Raw genomic sequence first — 27,916 nt, 5'->3', positions numbered from 1 at the left:
GAACGACTAACGACATCGATCCCGTGGTTCGAGCCCCAGATATTGATTAGACGTCGTCTCGGGTCACGGAGACGAGATTAATTAACCAGTGTCGTCTTTTAGGAGCGCCGACAGCGTTAACTCTCAAGTCAATAAACCAAGACATACAAAAAAAAGAGAGAAGGACACCATTTTCTTTCGTTAAAAAGTAACTTTAATGGTTTCACGCTACAGAGACGACAGAAATGAAAGGAATGGAATTTAAAAAAAGTAAAAGGTGAAAACTCTGACTGGTCGGCACCGCTACCACGAGCTGAAGTCTCCGAAGCTGCTCTTGCCTTTAGACTTCTTGGGCGCCGCCGGCACGCCGCTGGTGGACGGCCCGCTGTCCTCAGCCACCGGACGCTTTCTAGAAAAAGAAAGAATGAAAAAAGGACTATAATCATCACAATGAGCAGCTTTTTCTTTCTTTTTTTACTTCACTGAACTATTATATTTTTTTAACCTTCCTTATACATCACATGCATCTTTTCTCTTTGTAAACTACGTTGTTTATGCACAACAGACTTTTATTTTGCCTTATAATAAATAGAACACATCAAAAAATTATCAATCTCCTGCTGTTGTTGTTGACGGTTTGCACTTTATTACCTTGTTACTTTTTATTACTATTTCTCACTTTATGTGGGACAAAAGAGACAAACATACTTTTGATTTTCTGTATGTTTAACAAATGGAAAATCGACAATAAAGATGACTTGTCATTATTATATTATTAATGTTTTTCTTTATTGATCAGAATCATCATGGAAGAAAACCCACACGCTGTACAACACTTCTCATACCCCTCAACCCTTTACCAATCACCTGGTTATATTATATTACATTTGTTTGGTCCCTTTATTAATTTTATTTCTAAATGAAAAGTATTCTTGACTATTTGGTACTTTAATAAAAGAGTTGCACATCGGTCAAAAATTTATGTATGTATGTATATTTAAATAAATGTATCTATCTATATATAAATAAATGTATATATATATGTATGTATATATATAAATAAATGTAGATCTATGTATGTATGAATATATAAATAAATGAATGTATCTATATTAGGGCTGGGCACGTTAACGCGTTAATCTTGCGTTAACGCATCAATTAATTAACGCCGACAATTATTTTATCGCGCGTTAAGGCAGGTTTTATTATTTATTTTATTATTGTAAAAGTGTGTTGCTCACAGGCTTTTATTTTGTAAAAGTCTGCTACTGATTGCTGCGGAACCGGAAAAGAAAGTCATTCGCGGTTTAACAAACATGGAGAATCTCAACAAATGACGGCAGGTATGAGACGCCCTCAAGACACACATCACACGGAGAACACACGAGTTGTATGAAAAGGAGAGGACTGCAAAAGCGACAGCTTCACAACGTGCTGTTGCTCTCACGGGGAACGACTGGACATCGGGTGACCAGACGTCCTCTTTTCCCCGGACATGTCCTGCTTTTGAGACCTAAAAAATGCGTCCGGCAGGGATTCCAAAAACGTCGGGATTTTGCTTCGTCGGATATTTGTGTTTCTCTGGGTTTTCATAAACTAGGATTTACCCCTTACAAGTTTTGGAAATGGTATCTCCCTTACGTTCCACCTTCTTGCGTGAGCTGACAGAATAGAGAGCAGTCATTGGTCGACCGATCTCAGGGTTGCCAGATACACGATAATTATCCTCCAAATACAACCATTTTGAGCCTTTGGTACGATACTTCACCATCTCCAATCTGGCAACACGGAGCACCTAGCGGCTTCCACTAGTTCATTGTTGTTTGTGCGGCATGATATACACTACAACCAGCGCCGCCGCTCCCATGACGCACTACGCGCTGTGCGTAGGACACCACGTCCTGAGGGGGCTCCACAAAATAGGCAACTAAAAAATCCTCATAGTTATAATAATTATAATGCCGATATTATTTCAGTCTAGAAATATTAGGCACATTTTAGGCATGTATATCACAAAACAGGCAGAACAAGAGAGATGTTTAATCTCAGCACCCCCCCCCCCCCCCCCCCCAGACAAAGTGTCCTCTTTTTCACAAACTCAAATCTGGTCACCCCACTGGACATCACTCGGTAACCACAATGACATCGGAGTGACTGTGCATTATATTGATGAGAAGTGGGCGCTGCATTCACATGCCCTGACTGATGAAAACAGAGGAGAGACATTATGCTGAAACGTGCGCGGGACACTTTACTGAAGTTGCACAGCAGTGGAATGTGTCAAATAAAGTCACCACACTGAGCACAGATAGAGCACCAGAGATGATCGCTGCTGCTAGACAACTGCCTTTTGATCATGTCCCTGCTTCGCGCCCAGTCTCCAGCGTTCTGTCACAGTGTCTCTACACAACAGGCGTTTGACAATGTCCTGACAGATTTTATGGCACTTTAGTTCATATGGCAGTACATTTAAAATAAGTGTCAAGTTCTAGGAATTGACAAACTGCACTGAAAGTGTTTTCTGGTGTCTCACTCTAACAGGGACAATAAATGTTATGGCACTTTCATTCATATGGCAGAACATTTAAAATAGAAGTGCGCTATACACTACTTTTGAATTAATTATTGGATTTTGCGTATACAAATGCGATTAATCAGGGAAATCATGCGATTAAAAATTTTAATCGTTGCCCAGCCCTAATATATATATATGTATGTATATATATATATATATACACACACATACATGTCGGTCAAAAACGTGTAAATGTGCGATTGTCTCATTGTGATATATATTGGTGATATTTCCTGAGTAAACCGATTCAGCAATTGTTAAAATGTAATCGGCTGCTGAATATATATATATATATATTCCAAATAAAAAAGAAACATCTGCTCTCGTGAAAGAAGAAAAATTGCATACTTGCACTTGGGGATAAATAAATACGGTTCATCTCATATCGAAGATTTTCATTTAAATGAATGTGGGTTGGGGATCGAGCCGATGGCCGTTGTACACACGCTGCATCACTCTTTTTATTAATTGTGAAACACACACAATTTCTCTTTTTTTTCTGAAAACCCTGAAGCTCTTGGATACAACAAAAAATCCCCCAGACTGCCAAATTATTTTAGTTTTCACCCGATTCACAAATGTCAAAATCAACATGGACTGGAATGTTTAAAAAAATTAGACTGTCATAACTATTAACTATAATTAATGCACGTATGAAACAAGCATTTCCCCCCCAGAAAAAAAGCGTATTTTTTGTATTAATTAAACACCGTACATTTCAATTGTAACTGTCAGATGGACTGATATTCGGGAGCTTTAATACTGATTAATTCTCTGCATAATCTTACATAATTACCTCTTCAAGCCAAAGTACAACAATTCTGTTCAGCTTCTTTTTGCATAACATTTATTTGAATATTATTAAAAATGCTTTAAGGTTTGTGTAAAGTGTCTTCGGTGTAGCGTCTTTATTTATCTTAATAAATAAATAAAACCCTGAGGGATTTAATGGGGCAACGAGACGAGGCGTTTATATCCGTTTATCATATTTATTATTAGTAAACAGAGTAAAAGTGCAAATTGTTCTGAATATTATGCCCACAACTTTTTAAAAAGAAAGAAATATGTATGCAATAACGCATAAAAACAAAACACAATGTACCTAAACCTGGTGATAACGGTCGGGATAATAAACCGAAATCACGCCTCCGGGGCAGCTGGGTAATCCTCTACTTAATTGGAAACGTAACACATTATGTTTCTGGTCGTTGAGCGTCGCTATATAATCCTGTTTCATCATTATTACTGTGTGTGTGTGTGTGCGTGTGTGTGTGTCCTCACTTGGTGGCAGGGTTGATGTATTTGCCCACGCCTGCTTTGAAGGTTTTGGGCGCCTGGTCCTCCTTCAACTTCTGCTGGGCCATGCTGGTCTGCTGCTTCTCCTCCTCCTCCTTCTGCACGTCCTTCTCTCGCTCTGCCGCGATCTGGAGGAACACGAGACGCATGAGGACGACAACAGGCCGGCTGAGAGGACACCTCGCTTGCCCCAGAGGACGAGGACCCCTTGCTTCCTCCAGAGGAGCCCTTTAATTTTAGGATATTAATCGTAGCCCCAGATTGTCCTGCTGCTCAAATAAAAAAATCTGAAAGGACTGTATATATATATATATATAAATATTTATATAATAATAATAAAAAGTATGTACAGGACTGTCTCAGAAAATTAGGATATTGTGATAAAGTTCTTTATTTTCTGTAATGCAAATAAAAAAACAAAAATGTCATGCATTCTGGATTCATTACAAATCAACTGAAATATTGCAAGCCTTTTATTCTTTTAATATTACTGATTATGGCTTACAGCTTAAGAAAACTCAAATATCCTATCTCTAAATATTAGAATATCATGAAAAAGTATACTAGTAGGGTATTAAACAAATCACTTGAATCGTCTAATTAACTCGAAACACCTGGAAACACATTTTCAAATGTTTGATTTTGTTTTGCTGTTATAAATCTTTTTTTTTACTTGGTCTGAGGAAATATTCAAATTTTATGAGATAGGATTTTAGAGTTTTCTTAAGCTGTAAGCCATAATCAGCAATATTAAAAGAATAAAAGGCTTGCAATATTTCAGTTGATTTGTAATGAATCCAGAATGCATGACATTTTTGTTTTTTTAATTGCATTACAGAAAATAAAGAACTTTATCACAATATTCTAATTTTCTGAGACAGTCCTGTATATATATTTTAAGTTCTTTAAATATATACAAAAAAATATATAAATATATGTTCCTCCACAGTTCAGTGACAAAATGATATAAGAATGTCTGTGTCCCTTTAATATCTCTTACATCACCCCCCCCCCCCCCCCCCGCTGTGGGCAACATCTGAAAATCACTATATCTATAAAGTAAATATTGAACTTAGTGGAGGATATTCGTTTCCCTAAACTCAGATTGTATTTTACCTGCGGCTGAAGTGTATTCTCCTTATTGCTACTGCCAAAATACTTCACACACTTCACTGCGTGCATCTTAAAGTTGGCATCGAACACGCGTGCACACGGCTGGAGCGATACACACCTGAGCGTCGGCCTCCTCGTACGGGTCCACGAACACAGTGGCAGTTACGATCTTGATCTCCGACTGTCAAAACAAACACATCCATCATGAATCCATCAACGTTGTGCCAATTACCTTTAATTTGTAATAAAGATACACTCAACGCATTAAAAAGAATAATCTAGAAATAAAAGAGTTTACAGGTTGAATACTTTAAATATCACACCGCGAAAATATTAATAAAACTTCTTTTCCAGGGGATTTTAAGCCTAGTTAAAAAACGGAATAACAACATTAATATGGATAAAAGGGACAATTAGTAGACAGAGGAAACTTTGCTCTGGAAAAGCAAAACTTTTATAAATATGTTCAACGGGGGTGTTATCTCCAGACGGTGTGAATCTCATTACACTGAATATGTTTAAGACATAATGGGAAAAGTAAGGTAAGTTTATACAGGAGGATTAAAAAGTGCTGGAGACGCCGATCACGGCCGTGAATTTTAGGAACGAGTATAAATAAGACCAGAGATGCACAAAGACCCTGTCAAATTATTCTCATGTGCCTTTCAATGGATGTTTCTACCTCCTTAAAGCCCTTTGTTTGGCAGGAACACAATTTATAATTGTTACGTTAGAACTATTTCAACATGCAGACATATGAATCGACTCTTGTGAATGAGCTGGAATTAGTTTTGAGCTTTTTATGATTTTTGTTAAGTTATTTTTCATATCTGAAGTGACTATCGTGTAATATGTTTAAAATGAAAAGTTGTGTGCCATCAACCTGTGTTCAGTGTTTTTTTTAAAAACCTTTTGTACATAACATGAAGTATTTACTCTTGCTCATGAATAACTGTGCAAATAAGTATTTTACATGGTTTTTATTACAACAAATTAAGTATCGTTACAGTTGAAAACAGAGCTATATTTTGCTCTTTAGATTACGGTTGTTGAAAAATGTAATCCTATTTTATTTAGTCTAATTTAATAGGACGATACCATTGAAGCATTTGTATTTAGGGAATGTGTTTTGTTTTTTTCTTCCTGAAAAATATTGTATAATTTGTTTTTACAGCTTATTTTAAATTTAGAATAATGACGCAAAAAGAGATGCGAAGAGACGTCGAGACTCAAACGTCTTTCTACCTTTGGTTTGTCCGATTTGGGATCACTCTCCACGTTCTCCATGGCCGTGAGGGCTTCAAACCCACCCACAATCCTGCAGAACAAAGAAGAAGACACACACACACACACACGCACACACGCACACACGCACACACGGGGGTGTGAGACGGTTAAAGCTTTATCTCTCACAAAGCAAGGTCGGACAAGTCTGAAATGCAGAGGACGAAGAGGAGGAGGCCCAATCAACCCAACCTGATCAGGCATGTGCACACCGGAGTGTATTCTGTCGGCTTTGTGAAAAAAGGAAGGACCAGCAAACCCTGAACAAAAAGTCCAGGTTCGTTCTCATGAGCCCGAAAAACATGCAGAACTTTAAATTATCGTTTTCAGTGAGCGCACCACAAAAATACAAACGATGTGATCGAATTATTTGACCATAACGCCCTTTAGATTGCTCGATAAATTCACTTCAAAACAACCCTCCATCAGAACCCCGAAATAAAAGAATAATAACGAGAGAGATAAAGAGGGGAAAGGAAAAAAAGAAAAGAATGGCTTCTCTAAGAGAACATGTGGCGGCGACCCCGATGGCCCTCAACGTCGTCAGCAGCTGCCTCGTTCACGAGGTCAACTAACGGTTAGAAAACAAAAGAAAAAATAGGATTACCTCCCGAACACGGTGTGCTTCCTGTCGAGGTAGGTGCACGAACGGAACGTGATGAAGCTGAGAGGAAACACAGACTGCAGTTTAAAACATTAAAAAACACCTTCAGGATCAATAAATGAATATCTGAAAAGTATTGTAAAGAAATGAGAACTTAAAGTGTAAACAGTTTGTTTACAGGTTCACACAACAACCACGAGGGAATGTTTATAAGCAGCAGTCAATAAAAACTTGGAGCTCAGAGGAACTTTCATTTGGTGTTGCCTTTGGCGACTCCTGTGGACAGACACGGTAGTGTTCCGAGCACCAGGGGTTCCATTTTACAAAACCTGTGGTTTAACTGCAGCAGGGACCTTGGTTCAAGTATATGAATATTTGATTAATAATAATAATAATATAAAACCAAGTTCCTTACAGTAACTCTTAATATATATTTTTTTAAAGGACAAAATTAGCTTTATAAAAGGACAGTTATATCGTAAACATAGTTTTAAATAATAAAATAAACTTTCCTTATGAAATTAATACATTAACTATTGAAGAATTAAATGCAATAAATAATGCGTATAAATATAATGCAGACAACTAAGATAAGATTTAGAAAAATACTTTATCATAACATCGAAATAAAATGACTATAAACGAACAAATAAATAAAAATAACTAAAATACTTAATATAATGCAGTTTAAAATATTTTTGAAAAAACTCAAACCATATTAATATAATTCAGTGGAAAATATTTTTGCATCAAATAAATTATAGTAAAATAAAAAATAAAATATAATTCTCTGCTGACGATCTGGAACCGAAACAATTGTTCAAAGTTTAGGCATAAAAAATTAAATAAATTATTTTTCTCTTACAACTGGGACTTGTTGGTGTTGGGCCCCGAGTTGGCCATGCTGAGAACCCCCCGGCCCGTGTGAGACAGGTTCTGCTTGAACTCATCCTTGAAAGGTTTCCCCCAGAAGGACTCTCCTCCTAGGGAGGGAGGAAAGTGGGTGAGGGAGGAGGGGAAAGGAGACATAAAAGGAAACACAACAAATTGGTTGGAGGCAAGACGAGGACCAATGACTATTTTGCACTGAAGACATTTCGACATGCGACGAGCAGGAAGGCCACAGGTAGGAATTGATGACATTGATGATGGCTGTGTGCACAGAGGATTACCCAGAAGTCATTGAAATGCCTTCTGAGGGTTCAGGGTTTAAGGTCTTGGGGTGGGGCTGGGAGGTGGGGGGATGCTGGGATCTGGGCCAGCGTCTTTAATTAAATTTTTTTTTAAAATCTGAACCTTTTAAGAAAAGCGCCGGTGACATCAGTGTAGAATTTTTTTTTTTTTAAATGAAGAAGCTTTTTTGGGGGGGCTCAAAATCAAAATGTAAAACAAATAAGATAGTGGCTCATATAGATAATAAAAAACAGCATCATGGGCAAATTCCATGCTGGGCTATCAAACATCGGTGTGATGACATCGGGGTATTGTTGTCAGAAGATGTAAACAATGCAGGTTTCAGGCTGTGCAAAAAAGTAATATAAATCTTGATGTCAGCACCTTCAAGCTGCGTTACCCGTCATTTAAAATGCTACATTAGGGACCGAGTGTGTAAAAAAACAAATAAAATAAAAACAGTACGCTTTCCCACCCCAATGCACATAGTTTCATTTTTTTAATCCATTGCGACGTACGATTAAACCCACAAAAAAAAAGTATAACGTTTGTAGAAAAACGTATTTCTGGCTCCACCGGTAATATTAAAATATATTTAAAAGATACATTTCCACAAAACCCGTTTGCCCTTGAACACGGCGCCATGTTGGGAGCCTCAGCTGGGAATCATTAATTCAGAGCGACTCCCATCATTAAGAATCATCGTGATGGGAGAGCAGGAACATGCACCGCAGGAGCTCATTGGCTCCGCGGCAGGGGGGGGGGGGGGGATCCGTCGCCGCCAAGGTGTGGTTCACCATCCTGCCAGCTGGTGTACATCGCACGGAACGGTGTGTGTGTGTGTAAAGTACAGTATGTGGGTATGTGTCCGTGTGCGCAGCAGTCAATTTTCCCCGGCTAACATTTTTGCATAATTTATCAACTCCGATGACATTTCTCCACTAAGGACCGGATCATAAAATGACGGCGGAGAGAAGGGGAGACGGATGAAGTATTTGTATGTATATATACAGTGCATCCGGAAAGTATTCACAGCGCTTCACTTTTTCCACATTTTGTTATGTTACAGCCTTATTCCAAAATGGATTAAATTCATTATTTTCCTCAACATTCTACACACAACAACCCATAATGACAAAGTGAAAACTGTTTTTTGCAAATCTGTTAAAAATAAAGAACGAAAACATAACATGTACATAAGTATTCACAGCCTTTGCCATTACGCTCAAAATTTAGCTCAGGGGCATCCTGTTTCCACTGATCATCCTTGAGATGTTTGATTGGAGTCCACCTGTTGATTGGACATGATTGAGAAAGGCACACACCTGTCTATATAAGGTATCACAGTTGACAGTGCATATCAGAGCATGAACCAAGCCATGAAGTTCAAGGAATTATCTATAGACCTCCGAGACAGAATTGTATCGAGGCACAGCACCGAGACAGCACTGGTGAAAATTACAAATGACCTCTTAATGGCAGCAGATAAAGGACTCCTCTCTGTCCTGGTCTTGTTAGACCTTAGTGCTGCATTCGACACCATTGACCATGACATCCTATTACAGAGACTGGAGCAGTCGATTGGCATTTCAGGCACGGCACTAATTTGGTTTAAATCCTATTTATCAGATCGATCTCAGTTTGTATTTGTAAACGATGAAGCCTCGATAACCACCAACGTTAATCACGGAGTTCCACAAGGTTCTGTGCTTGGACCAATTGTATTTACCTTATACATGCTTCCTTTGGGCAATATTATCAGGAAACACTCCATAAACTTTCATTGTTATGCAGATGATACTCAACTATATTTATCGATAAAACCAGAGGAGAGCAACCAACTCGGTAAAATTCAAGCATGTCTTAAAGACATAAAAACATGGATGACCTGCAACTTCTTGATGTTAAATTCAGACAAAACCGAAGTAATTTTACTCGGCCCTGAGCACCTCAGAGATCAATTATTTGGTGATGTGGTTTCTGTAGACGGCATTGCCCTGGCATCCAACACCACTGTAAAGAATCTTGGCGTTATCTTTGATCGGGACTTGTCCTTTAACTCCACGTAAAGCAAATCTCAAGGACTGCATTCTTTCATCTACGTAATATTTCAAAAATCAGGCACATCTTGTCTCAAAAAGATGCAGAAAAATTGGTTCACGCGTTCGTTACTTCTAGACTGGATTACTGCAACTCCTTATTATCAGGCTGCTCTAATACGTCTCTTAGGTCCCTCCAGTTGATCCAGAATGCTGCAGCTCATGTTCTCACTAAAACTAAGAAAAGAGATCACATCACTCCTGCACTAGCTGCTCTGCACTGGCTCCCAGTAAAATCAAGAATCACTTTTAAAATTCTTCTCTTAACGTACAAAGCCTTGATTGGTGATGCACCATCATATCTTAAGGAGCTTGTAGTACCATATTGCCCCACTAGAGAGCTGCGCTCACTAAATGCGGGACTACTTGTAGTTCCTAGAGTCTTAAAAAGTAGAATGGGAGCCAGAGCCTTTAGTTATCAAGCTCCTCTTTTATGGAACCAGCTTCCACCTTCAGTCCTGGAGGCAGACACAGTCACCTCATGTAGAGTAGACTGAAGACTTTCCTCTTTGACAGAGCTTATAGTTAGGGCTGAATCAGGTTCACCTGGTCCAGCCCCTTGATATGCTGCTATAGGCTTATAGCTGCCGGGGGACGTTTAGGATGCACTGAGCACCTATCTCCTCTTTTCTCTCCTTAGGGATTAATTTTCATCTCTCAATCACACGTTACTAACTCTGCTTTATCCCCGGAGTCCTTGTGACTTCACGTCTCATGGGGTCATCGGACCCTATGAGACGACATAGATCCTATCTGCCTGATGGATCATCGAGGTCTGGGTCGTGGAATTCCTTCTACTGACTACGCCACTATCCTGTTGAGACTCCGCCCACTGTTGAGACTCCACCCACTCCTCCTCCCCACCGCCATCTGCCTGATGGATCGTGGAGGTGTCCATCGTGGAATATGCCTACTATGAACTATTCATACACTGTCATATTCATTGAATGTATTTAAACTTTAAATCTGTCCTTCTGTACACATTACATCTATTGCATCTGTCCATCCTGGAGAGGGATCCTCCTCTGTTGCTCTCCTGAAGGTTTCTTCCCTTTTTTTTTCCCCCTGAAGGGTTATTTGGGAGTTTTTCCTGGTCCGATGCGAGGTTTTGGGGCAGGGATGTCTATGTGTACAGATTGTAAAGCACTCAGAGACAAATTTGTAATTTGTGAAATTGGGCTATACAAATAAACTGAATTGAATTGAATCTGGCGAAGGGTACAGAAAGATTTCTTTAGCATTGAAAGTCCCAATGAGCACAGTGGCCTCCATCATCCGGAAATGGAAGAAGTTTGGAACCACCAGGACTCTTCCTAGAGTTGGCCGCCCAGCCAGACTGAGCGATCGGGGGAGAAGGGCCTTAGTCAGGGAGGTGACCAGGAACCCGATGGTCACTCTGACAGAGCTCCAGCGTTGTTCTATGAAGAGAGGAGAACCTTCCAGAAGGACAACCATCTCTGCAGCACTCCACAAATCAGGCCTGTTTGGTAGAGTGGCCAGACGGAAGCCACTCCTCAGTAAAAAGCACATGACAGCCCGCCGAGAGTTTGCAGAAAAGCACCTGAAGGACTCTCAGACCATGAGAAACAAAATTCTCTGGTCTGATGAAACAAAGATTGAACTCTTTGGCCTGAATGCCAAGCGTCATGTCTGGAGGAACTCATCACCTGGCCAATACCATCCCTACAGTGAAGCATGGTGGTGGCAGCATCATGCTGTGGGGATGTTTTTCAGTGGGAGGAACTGGGAGACTAGTCAGGATTGAGGGAAAGATGAATGCAGCAATGTACAGAGACATCCTCGAAGAAAACATGCTCCAACGCGCTCTGGACCTCAGACTGGGGCGACGGTTCATCTTCCAACAGGACAACGACCCGAAGCACACAGCCAAGATAACAAAGGAGTGGCTTCGGGACGACTCTGTGAATGTCCTTGAGTGGCCCAGCCAGAGCCCTGACTTGAACCCGATTGAACATCTCTGGAGAGATCTGAAAATGGCTGTGCACCGACGCTCCCCATCCAACCTGATGGAACTTGAGAGGTTCTGCAAAGAAGAATGGGAGAAACTGCCCAGAAATAGGTGTGCCACGCTTGTGGAATCATACCCAAGAAGACTTGAGGCTGTAATTGCTGCCAAAGGTGCTTCAACAAAGTATTGAGCAAAGGCTGTGAATACTTATGTACATGTTATGTTTTCGTTCTTTATTTTTAATAAATGTGCAAAAATTTGCAAAAAACAGTTTTCACTTTGTCATTATGGGTTTTTGTGTGTAGAATGTTGAGGAAAATAATGAATCTAATCCATTTTGGAATAAGGCTGTAACATAACAAAATGTGGAAAAAGTGAAGCGCTGTGAATACTTTCCGGATGCCCTGTATATATAATTTTATTTATTCAACCAAATTATTAATTAAATATTATTTTGTATTTATTTATTTTAATTTAACTACAGGAAAATAGATACATAATTTTTTTATTTATAAAAAGAAAATATATATTAATTCAATATGTTATTTATTACATTTTTGTTGGATATATATATATATATAAATATTTAACTGCAGTAATGACTCAAGAGGAAGCAAAATAAGACATTATTCCCTAAACACACAAAAACAACATTTAAATCATTGATTGTCTCTCAGTGTAGTGCCCTTTTATTCCTCTCCCAGTGTTCATGCATCTTGTATTCATCACGATATGCGAGCAGATAAATGACCTCTTCAAAAGGCAGGATGTCAAAAGAAAAATGTGCTCCTTCGTTCTCTTGACGTGAAGTTTAAAAAACCACGGACCACGAGAACGTTCTTGAAACTTTCATACCCGCATTTTGATAATGACAAGTCCCACCGTCCTTTTTTAGATATAATTTCTACTAAAACATGCAAGTTGCAGATAATCGCCAATCCCCATTAAAAGCTATGAGACTGCAGGGCCGTGTGCTCACAGAAAAGTTAAGACAATTAAGTCAAGAAATGCCCAAACTTCAAAGAGAGGGGGGGAGCACAAGCCTCCAAACATAACTCTGCCCCATATACATATTTCTAGGAGACCACAATGCTTTGTAAAATAATAAACAGAATTATTGAATAATATAAATGATTAAAAAAAAGAAGAAGTTTCCTTTAAATAAAAAGCTCCCGGGTGACTGAGGTTCCTTCTGGTAGAAAGTCACTAGTGTTTATGGCTGAAGGGCTTTTATTGTGAAAGGTAAGAGCGGGTGAATCTGGTCTTTGTCCAGGTTGAAAGGAGCAATAAAGTTTGTTGCCTTGCAGTACTCAAAATATACAATATAATGAACCCGGTATGTAAAGACATTAGAGCCCCATTGCTCCTGTTGAGATACAAAATAAAAGTAACTTCAGCCTCTCACAGGACCATTAGAAACAAACCATCAGAGAAAGAGAGGTAGAGAGGTAGGAGGGAGAGAGGTAGATAGAGGTTGAGGGAGAGAGAGAGGTAGAGAGTCGAAGAGGTAGAGAGGTAGAGGGGAAGAGAGATGTAGAGGTAGAGGGAGAGAGAGAGATAGGAGGGGGGGGGGGGGGGGAGACGCCCTTGGGCACAAAGACGCTCTGTGCTGCAGACGCTCGTGAAGTTAACCGCTTGAGGCCCGTCAGTCAATCACAGCCGGGCGGCTTTTAAAAACACAGAAAACTACACCGAACACTGTGGGTGTGTATGTGTGTGTGTGTGTGTGTTCCCACATGCCCCCACAGACTACATTTAGGAACACTCTCGACTCGCATCATTTTGAAGCTTTTCCCTTAAAATATAAAAAGGCTCCATTCATAATTCAAAACCCTTTACAGGTCATCAAGGTGTTGGTACCTGTGCCGGTGCCGGTCGGGTCTCCTCCTTGAATCTGGAAAGAAGCAGAATGTCTGTGAGGTCGGCTGCACCAAGAAAGAGTTGCTCCATTACTTATAATAATAATAATAAGAGAGGCTTTTATTAAAAAGCCACACATCCATGTTCTCTGTAAGTGCTCGTTCTGCCCGGCAACAGGCTCCTATTGTTCATTGTTCAGGCTCAGACCCGTTTCCTATTTTTGTTTCTAAAGAGCTGCTCCGAGCGTTTCTTTGGAGCTCGTGTTTGAAAAAAAATATATAATATATTATAGGGTAACATTACAAAATAATTAATTTCCCAGATTAAAGTCTTACATTTATTTGACAATAACTGATATTCTCTGAAATAAAGTTAATAATAAAAAGAAAAACTTTAAATTGTGCTTTTAAGGCGATAAAGAGACATCGATCTTCATGAACATTATATCGCTATGGACTTTATCCTCATGTTGGACGTTATAATTCACTACAAGACGTCTCTCATGGACACGTGAGCGAGGAGAAGCTCCTGAAAGACACTGTCTTTTATTTTTATTTCTATGTGGTTCCAAGACAAAAAAGAATAAGAAAACAGTCATTTTAAAAGTTTTTTTCCACATAAATGTGATTTTTCATAATTGTTCTTGTAAATTCTAAGTTTATTCCTCTCAACATTCCCCATTCCCGGGAACCTGTAATTTACTATTAATTTGTACCGACAATGTCCTCAATACTGCTGAGTTAAGTGATGTATGTCATAAAAACACATTGTTCTGGGGGGTGTGTGTGTGTGTGTGTGTGTGTGTGTGTGTGTGTGTGTGTTCCCTCCTCACCATGAAGTTCCTGATGGACCTGTGGAACACCGTCCCGTCATAGTATCCTTTCTTACACAGACGGATGAAATTCTCTCCGGCTTTGGGAACCTGGGAGGAGAGAAAGAAAAAAGGGAGAGATAGTTTATAAAAAGATAAAATAATATCTCCTGCTCTATGATAAAAACCTGGCAACACTCCATGTAACATTTAGATGAACCGGATGCTGAATGTCAACAGCGGTCAGATAACACAAACAAACAGGCATCTCGAAGTCACCTACAGGGTATTATCTTTGTGAATGAGACGCCACTAATCAAAACAAATGGGTATTTTCATTCAGTCTTTTAACACATTTTACCCAATGATGCGTAAAATACTGCCGTAATATCAGGATGCAGATCAGGTGTATTAATATATCATATTTAACGTAGTTGGTTTGACTGCATGAAAAAGGAGACACATCATGCTGTATTTTGAGTTTCTACTAGAACTTTAATAAATATAGCCGTATTCACGGCGTCTGAAATAGCTTCGTTTATGCGCCTGTTTCTTTATGACAAAATGAGTAAATACTCTGGAATTTAAGGAGTCCTAAAAAAAAAAAATGATTTATTTTCTTTCAAATGTCATCACACCAAATAATCCCCTGATGTCCCCTTTAAATAATAACACTACAGCATTTAAAGCAAGATAAAAAAAATCTACCAGAGAGGAAAACATTTTAAAAATATGACAATATCTCTTCATGCCAAGGACTCACTCCTAAAGTTTACGGATTATATCTACTGCATATTAAAATCCTGCAAATATATCAGGGAATACACAGAAACTACTTTCTGGTGCCGATTTGATGACACATCATCATAATCATCATCATTCCAGAAGACACTGAACAGCGACATAGGCCAGCTGCATTTAAACTTCCAGCTTTGCATGCACATAAACAACCCCCCCCCCCCCCCCAAAAAGTCATATTTTTATAACTCTGCGTGACCTATAGGTGTGCGTACGGACACACGTAAACAAACACAAGTCTGCATTGAAGTAGAGTTCACCTGTAAGGCGTATAGCTAGAAGCCCGCAGGCTTCCCTGTTGCTGTAGTAAAACAACTGACGTGTACTTTCCTTCTAGCTGCAGGTGCATTCTGGGTCATAAAAACAAGAAATGGTATAAATAATTTACAGAAACAGCTCACTGACAGATGCTGAACTTGACAATCCGGAATTTGTTTCCGGAGGCGTGGCTCCGACAATGACGCCAGTCACATTGGCATCAATAGCCATGAGGAACGCCTCTCTCTGTGTGTATGTGTGTGCGTGTGTGCGTGCCATTTTCCACCTTGGCAACAATGGTGGATGGTTTCCTAGAACCACCAGAAGCCTCCTTGATGGGTTCGTCTGAGCTCCACTGGTCTCATTTCCAGCCACGTCTCACCCCCCCCTCCTCCTCCTTATATAAATCCCAGATTTTTCAAAGCACTCCAGTAAAAAGAGGCTTATTGTCTTAAACCACAAGACGAAAGAAACGGCTTGACTTTAACAGTTTAAAGACATGAAATGGATTTTTTTTTCGACGGAAAAAAGCTTAGTCTTCTTCTGCTTCCATCCAAATCTTTCTTCATTCATATATATATACACACATCTCTTTCTTTATATATATATATATTTCATTTATTTAGATTTTATATCTACATTTTATTTATATATAAATATATTTTGTATATATGAAAAATTAAAATATTGTGATTTGTGATGTTTTTTTTTTTTTAATAAAAAAAAAAAAAAAAAAAAATGTCATGCATTCTTCATTCAAATAATCAACTGAAATATTGCAAAGCCTTTATTCTGATTTTATTTGATTTATGGCTTACAGCTAAGAAAACTCAAATATCCTATCCTAAATATTAGAATATCATGAAATGAATTGTCTAATAACTCAAAAACACTGCAAGGGTTTCCTGAGCCTTGACAAACACTCAGCTGTTATAAATCTTTTTTAAATATTAAAATTTTATGAGATAGGATTTTAGAGTTTTCAGTCCTGTATATATATATTTCATTTATTATGTATGTATGTATATATATATATAGTTTATATACATTTCATTTATATGTTTTTTATAGCTACATTTTATTTAGATATAAATATATTTTGTATATATATCTTTTTATTATTTATATATAAATAATATTGTAGTTTTTAAATATATATTTATCCGTAAAATTGCCGCCAATCAGGGACATCGGCGTGGAAACAATGTTTGCTGATGAAGAAAAACCCCATTTTACATCCACGCTTGCTGGCTCCTGTTTATTTCCCAAGGCAGTCAAAACTCAAAAGATAAAAAGACACAAGGGAAAGAAATCCCATTACAATATTTACATAAATCTAACATTTTCTGACAGATGTGAGCATTTACCAAAACTTCCCCATAGACCGTTTAGTTATTATTCACCCAAATGCATCTAAATAACACTGGACATGTTAATTATTATAAAATATGTATTTTTAAAACAGTGTGAACCTTTTTTTAAAACATTATTTAGTTAGCTCTTTTGGTTTCCCCCCGCCCCCCCTCTCCCTGCATGTCAATTTACTTAATATTTTGTTTATCTTATGAGCATTTCCTTTGATTCAAATATTAAATAAATAGAAAAATATAAATATTATATTAAAAAAATAGACAGTTGATAAAAATCGCTTCGGTTTGACTAAAAATGTCAACCTGTTGTAGCCCACTCAGGTGAAGCCCATCTACCCTGAATAAGGTACGTGACTAACAAAGTTAGGAACTACCGAAAAATACTCAACACCGGGGCGAGCAAACGGAGCGCACTCTACAGGACGTTGGGTTTGTGGACTCATGTGACAGAGAGTGCATGTGACGGTGAAGCAGCGCTCATTAATTCATAAACGGCACGCCACGAATAGAGCTGCAATCTAGTGTGGAAACTACTGGGGAGGAAGAGGAGGAGGAGGCGGAGGACAGGTCTTCTAAACGCTGCAGCCCCCTCCCCCCTCATTATCCTGATTGGACAGAGCAGAAGCCAATGAGAACCAAGTTGCATGGAGAAGCGCCTGGTTACCGGACAGAAATGCATTCCTGGAACTCACACCTGGACGTAAAAACATTTAAAAAAATGTTTGGCAACCTCCGAGGTCTAGGGACTTTCCGACTCTGCAGAATGTTTCGGATGAGTCGCTCGAAGAAGATTTAACCAGCTGCACGGGCGAAACTTAGACCGTTAAATTAAAATCAGCATTAAGTCTGAATCAGAGCCTCAGAAACTCAAAAGGCTTCATTCATAAAAACTGGTTTAATCTAACACTATTATATAATAATATATAAATAGAAAAAGAAAACACATACAAAAAAAAAATATATATATATATAGAGAAATCAATATTTATATAAAAAATAATAATCATATACATCTAAAAAATAATATATATATATGCATATATATACTACTAATAATAATATATATATAAAAATATATAAGACAAATAATTGAAATATTCAAATTTGAAGAACAACAAAAACCCGAGGCGAGCTGCTGTGTATATTTTTTATTTTGACACGTTAAATTAATGCCATTTGTTCCACACACCTTAATTACTGAGAGGGAGTGTGTGTGTGTGTGTGTGTATGTGTGTGTGTGTGTTTACCTTATCACAGTGTAGCTCCAGGTTCAGGGCCCCCTTGTTCGTGATGAGACGGACGTATCCTTTCTTCTTCACGTAGCTGTAACGCACGATGTCGTCCGCGATGGTTTCTACGGCATAAAACGTATATATATATATACACACACAAATTAAGCTTTTTTTTAATAAGTCTTTACAGATGAGAACATGAAGTATTATGACGGGGGAGAGGGCGTTAATTTGAAGAACAATGGTGAGACTTTATTGATTGTCTGCCGGTAAGATGTCTAACCTTTAAAAGCCTTAATAGGAGGTTGTTATTTAGCTTAATGCACATTTTATTCTCCTATTAACCATCTTTAATAACTAAGGATGGGTCAAATGCAGAGAAGGATTTCCCCACTGTGGGATCAATAAAGTGTACATTATTATTATTATTATGTTACTCAATCTTACAAAAAAGTACCTCATATAAAGACTTGGCTACTTAATTAGAAATTATTTCCTGCATTCAACATATACATCTATCTATATATATCTATATATATATATAAGAATAGTTATATATATAATAAATATATAAAAAACATTATATATATATATAAACACAATATAAAGACAACACGGCTCTGTATTCTTAGACTATAAAAATACACGGTATTTCTGAAACTAAATCCAATGTGGCCCTCTTCTTCCTCCAGAAGTTTTGCTGAACCTTCTACAGAGTTGCGTAAGAGCAGATTCCTCCCAGTCACAGCTTTTTTGGTCTGCGATCGTGAAGCCGCACGTTCGATAGTGAAAAGAGCCGGCGTGACTACGGCCAGCCCCTGCAGGCAAAGACCAAAGAAGCTGCAGGAAGAAGAGGTGAACGCTTCCGTCTGCTGGGATAATGGATGTTTTTATGTGTGTGTGTGTGTGTGTGTGTGTGCGTGTGTGATGTTCACTCACCTGCTACTTGTATTGTGGCGGGGGTCATGGCCGTGGATGTGAAGGAGGCGGACACTCTGCCTGTAGAGTAGTGGGCCTGCAGGAGAACAAACAACACATTTTAGAAGCACTACTTCACCTGTTCATGGATACGTTCGAGATGTCGGACGTTCAGTTTTTCTTCTTCGGGCGTTTCCAAAAAGGCAGAAATGTTCTCGTCAGTGAAAGGTCTGTGTGTGTGGAGGTTTGTGTGTTTGTGTGTGGAGGTCTGTGTGTGTGTGTGTGTGGAGGTCTGTGTGTTTGTGGAGGTCTGTGTGTGTGTGCGTGTGTGTGGAGGTCTGTGTGTGTGTATGTGGAGGTCTGTGTATATGTGGAGGTCTGTGTGTGTGTGGAGGTGTGTGTGTGTGTGTGTGTGTGTGTGTGTGTGGAGGTCTGTGTGTATGTGTGGAGGTCTGTGTGTGTGTGGAGGTGTGTGGAGGTGTGTGTGTGTGGAGGTCTGTGTGTGTGTGTGGAGGTCTGTGTGTGTGGAGGTCTGTGTGTGTGTGGAGGTCTGTGTGTGTGTGTGTGGAGGTCTGTGTGTGTGTGTGTGTGTGGAGGTCTGTGTGTGTGTGGAGGTCTGTGTGTGTGTGGAGGTGTGTGTGTATGTGTGGAGGTCTGTGTGTGTGGAGGTCTGTGTGTGTGTTCTGTGTGTATGTGTGGAGGTCTGTGTGTGTGGAGGTCTGTGTGTGTGTATGTGTGGAGGTCTGTGTGTGTGTATGTGGAGGTCTGTGTGTGTGTGGAGGTCTGTGTGTGTGTGTGGAGGTCTGTGTGTGTGTGTGTGTGTGTGTGTGTGTGTGGAGGTCTGTGTGTGTGTGTGTGTGGAGGTCTGTGTGTGGAGGTGTCTGTGTGCGTGTGTGGAGGTGTGTGTGTGGTGGTGTGTGTATGTGTGTGTGTCTCGGAGAAGGGAGACAAAGAGAGAACGGAAAGAAACAGAAATGATTTAAGTCTGGATTATTTACTCAATCATGTAATATTATTACCATTTATACTCTTATGTGGACAAGATGTTCATTGTTTACTTGTTTAGTTTCTATTTATTTCCATCTTACGCTTGTTCAGCACGTTGGTCAACTGTTCAAAAACATTTAGACTCTAGATGTGTGTATAATTAACATGATATCAATAGTGGATTTTTCTTTTAATAATAGGGGTTACGATCAATAGTCAGATCATCAATAATCAGATCAATTGATCAACAACTAGAAATAAAATCAAATTCTGCAGATATCAATATTCAACTTCTCATGTGAGAGTTTCATCCCTCCAAACCGATTAACTTTGGATTTTTTAATTTGTTACGATTTCGCCATTTCATAAATAGATGAATAAATTATAATAAAATAACCACCACTTGAGGCCTTTATTTCTACATTTATCCCCGGAGACCAGGCCCTTCAACCGGGCCGCCACACACTCAGAAAGTGTGAATAGCAGTTACAAATAAATCTTCCTGTTTAACAGTGAGGTTCGGACCGCCCCAGCTCATTTGCAGACAAGGACACATAAATGTCACACATAAATAAATGAAGAAATACATGTGGACACATAAATAGAGACATAAATAAATGAAGAAATAGATTTATTTTGTGATGTCCTGTTTAGGTATAAGTTATATGTATTCATTCCTGTATATATTTATACATTTATTTAAGCATTTATTTATTTATTCTTGTATTTATTTATAAATGTATTTAAGCATTAATTCATTTATTCCTGTATTTATTTATTCCTGTCTTTATTTAAGCATTTATTCTTATATTTATACATTTATTTAAGCATTTATTTATTCCTGTATTTATTTATACATTTATTTAAGCATTTATTTATTGATTCCTGTATTTATTTATACATTTATTTAAGCATTTATTCTTGTAATTTTACATGCATTTATTTATATATTTAAGCATTTACTTATTTAAGCATTTATTCCTGTATTTATACATTTATTTAAGCATTTATTCATTTATACAATAAAGAGAGCCCCACACCGGGGGATTTTTCTTTTTCGCGTCAGTTCTCTGGGCTCCACTCTGTGGATGTGACACCGACTGCGATACCCTCTCATCTAAGAAGCTCTCAGGCTCCGTGGGCTTGAATGAGAGGAGGACAGCGGGGAGATGGGAGGACTCATCGGACGTGAAAATAGAATTTAAAAGGTTTTAACGTTCTTCTGCTCTAGTTCCCGTGAAGGCTCGTGAAAGGCCAGACATCTCTTCACCTCGTGTGACCCACATTCCACCCCCGTTTCCCCTCATGATGCCAGAGCGTCGCCTCGACTGGGAACTCAAGTTACGGAGCAACCGAGGAAAAGCTCCGGCGTTTAAAAAAAAAGAAAAAAGAAAAGCGGTGCAGCAGCGAAGGAGAGCTTATAAAAGTCGCCGATATGACTTTATGATATGAGGTTTAATGTGAACCAGACCGCATCCTCTCTCCAGTTATTCAAGGACGCAGTTGTGGTGGCCGCGGTTGAACTTTGTTGTTGTTGCACATCTGTTCGCTTCCCTGAAGTTAGACCTGAACAATGACGACGGAGAGTGGACGTGAGAGGAGATTAGACGTTGTGTCCAGAAGGTATTTTCAAAATAAATTTCGTAAAACTAGCCACAAAGAGGCATTTCCTTATTTAAGTCCTGTACTTAATATATTGACTTCAGGTGATGTAAGCAGTGAAGCATTATTCAGGTGAGCTGGTTGTTTGTCAAGACCAGTGGTCCCCAAACATTTGTTTAATTTTGTTGTCGTCTGGCTACGCAAATCCTAGACTAGCCCCTGTCAATTAGAACGGAATAATAGCGAAAAGGTTATTAATATTTGGTTATGTGTGGCTTTCTGGAAAACAATAATTTTTTGTTTTGGGGTAGGGGGTGGGTCACCTGGCCCACTGCCGTTGAGATTGCAGTGAGACGCGGAGAAAATGTGACGTGATGATCTTCACAATAAAACATCTTTAATGGGATGTGTCGAGTCTTGGCCAATCAGCGTTAAGATGTCGACAGCGTTTGGGGGTTTAGGTTAGCCCGCTACATCTACTGCTGTCACGTTGCATCGATACTAACAAAGTACACGTACGTTAAAAACGATATGATTTTGCATATTTTTAGTATCGATACTTCAGAGCGCGCGATCAGAGCTCACGCGCTGCTCCGCTCCGTTAAATGCTGTCTGCACGCACTGCTCTCTCACAGCGAATGGCGTTAAGTGGACCCTCACTCAAAGGAAACTAAAAAATTAGATTGATTTAGTTTGTTCGTTGTTCTATATTTTGTATTTTTAACATTCCATTTGTTTTGCCTTGATTCTCTGTAGAGCACTTTGTAATGTCCGTTTTAAAAAAGGTGCTATATATATATAAATGTATTATTAAATCCTGAAAGAAACTGATGAGTTCAGACCTCCTCCTCCTTTTTGTGCTTACGGCATTCAGTTTGTCCGTCTTCTTGGCCACTGCCTCCTTCATCGTGGAAGCCAGCAGCGCATCCCCCTTGTAGTCCTTGTAGAGCTCCGCTAGTGTCTCCCTGGTCTCCAGGTTGGTGGTCTTCAGGTGGTACGATGGGTGCAGCTTGGCCTTCTCCTCATCTGAACCCGAGAGGAAGGAAGTCGATTAGAATTTGCCAAAAGGGCAGATTTCCCCCCTCCCCGCCCAAATCATGAATATTTAATTAACACATAACCCACCGGGATCCAACACCTTCAGGTTGTTTCTTACGTGAAAGAAGTTGGAAACATTGAATTTATCCAGGTTTGTGGGGTCCTGCAAAGACGAAACAACCTCAGAAAATTACTTTTTATTCTAAAAGGTTGATTCTCCATAAATGTTCAAACTAAAAACAAAAGCCAAACCGCCCACCTGAAGGACGATGATGTCTTTCCTGGAGAAGGGATCGTCGCTCAGCAGATCTTTGAAGCTCTTGGTCTTGATGTTGAGTTGCTCAACAGCCTGAAACAGGTGAAATATTTAAGAAAACAAAAGCCTCTTGAAATTATTTCCCCCATTTTAAATATGACAATCATTTCTGCTTTGTTTTCTTTTGATGGCGAGTCTGTTGCGTTAGCTCCAATGGAGCCTTAAGGCGGTAAAAAAGAAACATCATTCAAACTCAAAAACATGCGGCGATGAATGCATTCGGTTAGAAGTCAAACATATACGCAACACTTCATACAATCTTGCTAAAAACACACCTTCCAAAACACTAAAAAGTGAACTATTGTCTATTGAAGAGAGTGAGGAGTCGGTAGGACATTAAAGCACGACGCTCTTGGCGGAGATTAAAAAAGGGGCGGAGTCTACACGGTCAAACTGTTCCTCCGTTTGTTCGGAGAAACGTTTGTTTTGTAGGAAACTAAAATCTGTGTGATGGAAGGCCGAGCAGCTGCACCGCATCACAAACAACATTTACCAGGGTTCATCCACGTGGTGACCAATGAACAGGGTTCATCCACATGACCACCAATGAACAGGGTTCATCCACATGTTGACCAATGAACAGGGTTCATCCACATGGTGACCAATGAACAGGGTTCATCCACGTGGTGACCAATGAAGAGGGTTCATCCACATGTTGACCAATGAACAGGGTTCATACACATGGTGACCAATGAACAGGGTTCATACACGTGGTGACCAATGAACAGGGTTCATCCACATGGTGACCAATGAACAGGGTTCATCCACATGTTGACCAATGAACAGGGTTCATACACATGTTGACCAATGAACAGGGTTCATCCACATGACCAATGAACAGGGTTCATCCACATGTTGACCAATGAACAGGGTTCATCCACATGACCAATGAACAGGGTTCATCCACATGTTGACCAATGAACAGGGTTCATCCACATGACCAATGAACAGGGTTCATCCACATGTTGACCAATGGGTGTCCAGGACTTTAAACCAAATGTCCATGACCAAACTTTTTGTGAAATCTCTGTGTAAACATGAAAAAGTGCTTTAATTTTTTTAAATTTAATACTCAGTGTAAATGCACATGTGAATACAACACATTTTCTATGACTATTTCAAAATGTTGGGGATTTTTTTCTTCTTTTTTCCGAGGACTTTTCCAGGCCTGGAAATAACCATTACAAAAATTCCAGGACTTTTCCAGGTTTTCCATGACCGTACGAACTCTGCATTTGTGCGTGTGAGTGTGTGTGTGTTTGAGTGTGTGTGTGTGTGCGTGTGTTATTGCCGACATTGATCTGGATCAAAGGCAAAAGGGAAGTGTTTCGAGTTCACCGACCTCGTGAGAAAACACGTTGCCGGTGACCTTGATGGCCACGAAGTGAGAGTTGTTGGTGAAGACGTTATACAGAACAGGGCAGTGGTACTTTCCTGGAAGAGAAGAGGGAAAAAAGGGAATGAGACAACTTCTCGTACAGAAGTCTAGAAATACAAGTGTCAAGCTCCCTGCAGAGTTACATCACATCACCCCCCGCCCTCCCCTCCCGCCCCCTTTCCATCCACTTGCTTTAATGTGCTCTCATCCCCCTATAAGATTACCCTTTAACACTCCAAGTCGACTCTCACACAGCGCGGCTGTAAGATCAGCGCAGCTTTGACCTTTTACTTTCAGCCCACGGGCTGATTGTGGCGATTAGAGTCCGGAGACTTGAAGATTTAGTGACTCACTTCAGGTTAACAGACCATTCAACACATTCACAGTTGTTTACCGTCGTTGTTCTTGGCAAAGTTCAGTTTGATGAGGGACTTCGCCTCCAGTTTCTGTGAGAAAGAGGGAAAAAAGACATTAATCATGAAGATAATGTCACCAAAAATGAATATAAAACATTATATTATATTTAGCTATTAAATAACAAATAACTGCTTAGACACCTGTGCTGCCAAGAACACTGAATTATAACTCGTAAAAACAAGTGTGGTAAATATATTAAATAGTGTGGCCTCTAAAGTTAATGTTGTGAAAAGATACATATAATAATATTAATGATTTAAATGTCAAATTTTTAATGTAATGCTGCAACAAATCATTAATACCATCATCAGAATATTTAAATGAATCTCTTGTTTGTTAAAAAAAATTCAGAAAAGGGAGCAAATCGTCACATTTGAGAAGCTGGAACGAGTGAAAGTTGTACATGTTTGAAAAATTATTAAAACAAATTTTTTAAAAGGGAAACCACTCTTAATGTAGATGTTCAAATCAGTGTAGTGATTGAATCCTGCGTGCAATGCATCCTGGTACATGTAAACCAAATTGTGGATGATTATTTCTCAGTTAAAATGACTTCAGCACTACTCACAGGTAGCATTGAGGGAGGGGCAGGGCTAGGACGGAGGGGGCGGGGCTAGGAACAAGCCTTCATTCTGCACAGGATGCATAGGTGAGTAGCTCGTGGCTAAATCTACAAAGCATTTCTTCTCTTTGGAGAAGATGAATGGTTTTTTTGTGGTCGTCAATGCTCACTACATCATATAAAAGTTATAAACAAAAATGTGCAGATTATTAGAAGCGGCCACATGTTTGGCCACGCGATGCGGGCCGTCTGCTCACCTCTCCGGAGATGGGATTGGTGCCGTACCTCTTGATCCACGGCATAATGCTCCTGAAACAAAAGGTACAAAAGGAAGCGATCTTTATTTTTTATGGTGAAATAAGCAAAATTACAAGACATTTGAGCTTCATAGTGTTCGCAAAACAACCAACATCGGTCATGCTCATCTCCTAGTTGGCCTAAAGTTGAGCGAACAGGCACATCGAGTAACAAACACACCAGCGCTGGTGGACCAGGACACATTTGGACATGAGGTACTTACAGCAGGTCAAAGACGACGCCCTCGTCAGTACAGACGGGATACTCAAACGGCTGCAGGGACAAGCTGAAATGTTTCAGGCAAAACACGCAAGTCAAACAAGTGCTCAGCAAAACTCTCGTACGTCTATTCGGACACATTTTTTTTGTTATTCGCCCAAAAGCAATAACGTGCATCTCTGCCGATGGTTAAAAAGTCTCTTCTCACCTGCAGTGGTCAAACGGAAGCCGCCTGAAGTCTGCTTTTGGGATTTCTGAAACATTTTTTTTATTTTTTAAAAAGGCATTCAATTCCATCCGTCCAATTCATATTACACAACACTTTTAAAAACAGTTACACGTCCTGTTGTATTCCAAGACATCAGTAGGTACAATAGTTGTACATTTAGTGTCGTATTATAGACACTTGTTCACTTTTAAGCCATTAATGCCTGTGTTTTATGTTATATTTGTTTTTAAATGTCTTGTTTTAAATTATAAATGTCTTGTCGTAATGTTTTTTTGTGTGTTTTTGCTGCTGTACCGACTGATGAGTCTCCAACTTAATTTTGTTGTATGTTTTTTTACAATGACAATAAACTTCCTTTCCGTACTTATAGAGTGTAAAAAGCATGTTACATTTATTATACTTAGATAAAGTCTTTGCTGGATTCAAAAACACTTTTTAATGAGATTATTTACCGCTTTTCTTCTTTATATTATTGGAAACTAAATATATTTGGGAATTTATTAGATTTAAAAGACTTTTGTAGATGTCACATTTGGCTCTGTGATTGGATATTTTAATACAATTCATAAACTAAAGGGATTATCCATTTATAGAATAACATATCGGCAGATTAATCGACACTGAGAATAATCTTTAGTGCAGCACAACAAAATACAAATAAACCAATAAATGATGCTTAAAATTGGCCCCATGTGTACCAGCTACAACATAAAAGTGATGAACACATGAATGCATCAATAATTATAATCCAGAGATATACTTTATTCTGAAAAAGGGCCATTCTGCATAATGAATACTTTTACTTTTGGAACTTTCAGTGTATTTCAATGGAAAAATACGTTGATGCTTTTACTCAAGTAATATTTTAATTGCATGCCTTTTAATTGTAAGTACTGTAGTATTGAAAACTTCTACTCAAATAAAATATCCTATACTTCTTCCAGCAATAGCATTAACTTTGAGATTTATAAAATACAACTCACCTGATTTCTTCCCTCCATAAAAGTTTGTGTACTCGGAACATGTGATGTACCTGAGAGGGGGGAACAACATACATAAGACAAAAGGACAAACAAGTGACCTTAAATGAAGTTAAATCCAAAGTAATTATATAAATAAGATGTAAATTAGCAAACTAGCTCGTTAGCAAATACTGCTAGCTAGCTAAACTAACTACAACAACAAGAGCACGCGGCGCGTTAGCGCAACAGTCATACTCACATTTTATCTTTCTGGTGCTGTCGTTTCCCCATTTTGGCTGTTTGTGTAGGTCTGACAGATTATTGAGGTAAAAAACGGCGGACAGTGACATCAACAACGCACCAACGGTTCGCCTTGTGGCTACTTCCTGTTTACGTTCTTTTACGTCTCCTTCATTTACGGCACACGAGTTATAAGAGCGGCGCTCTGTCGCCCCCTGCTGGATGAGCGGATAAACAACAACACATGTTTCTCTTTAGTTGGGCCTGTTGTATCTTTTTTTTATGAGCAAACCCAACATTTCTTACAATCACCATCGTCTTAACACATGT

General features: G+C 39.0%; 1 protein-coding gene across 1 annotated transcript; it reads right to left on the bottom strand.

Annotated features, from left to right (window-relative positions):
• Nucleotides 1-170: 170 nt before the first annotated feature.
• On the bottom strand, nt 171-27,722 carry ppil2 (peptidylprolyl isomerase (cyclophilin)-like 2). Its single transcript, XM_056419233.1, has 20 exons — nt 27,606-27,722; nt 27,368-27,417; nt 26,364-26,409; nt 26,160-26,222; nt 25,897-25,948; nt 25,055-25,106; nt 24,625-24,716; nt 23,226-23,315; nt 23,054-23,129; nt 22,794-22,954; nt 19,361-19,436; nt 18,437-18,543; nt 14,785-14,874; nt 13,953-13,986; nt 7,717-7,834; nt 6,855-6,911; nt 6,209-6,281; nt 5,082-5,144; nt 3,836-3,978; nt 171-388 (listed from the first exon to the last, which is right to left on the bottom strand). The coding sequence occupies exons 1-20, from the start codon at nt 27,635-27,637 to the stop codon at nt 283-285; spliced, it is 1,581 nt and encodes a 526-aa protein (XP_056275208.1). The 5' UTR covers nt 27,638-27,722; the 3' UTR covers nt 171-282.
• Between the last annotated feature and the right edge of the window lie 194 nt (nt 27,723-27,916).

The sequence above is a fragment of the Pseudoliparis swirei genome, chromosome 7 (assembly GCF_029220125.1).
Source record: "Pseudoliparis swirei isolate HS2019 ecotype Mariana Trench chromosome 7, NWPU_hadal_v1, whole genome shotgun sequence".
In the NCBI taxonomy this organism is placed as follows: Eukaryota; Metazoa; Chordata; class Actinopteri; order Perciformes; family Liparidae; genus Pseudoliparis; species Pseudoliparis swirei.
This window is presented reverse-complemented; position numbering and strand designations above follow the sequence as displayed.

Coding starts and splice junctions, on each gene's coding strand:
- ppil2 (XM_056419233.1), bottom strand. CDS start 27,637: ATGGGGAAACGACAGCACCAGAAAGATAAAAT. Junction 14,875..18,436: donor TGGAGCTACACTGTGATAAG/GTAAACACACAC, acceptor CTCTCCTCCCAG/GTTCCCAAAGCCGGAGAGAA. Junction 13,987..14,784: donor GGTCCATCAGGAACTTCATG/GTGAGGAGGGAA, acceptor GCTTCTTTCCAG/ATTCAAGGAGGAGACCCGAC.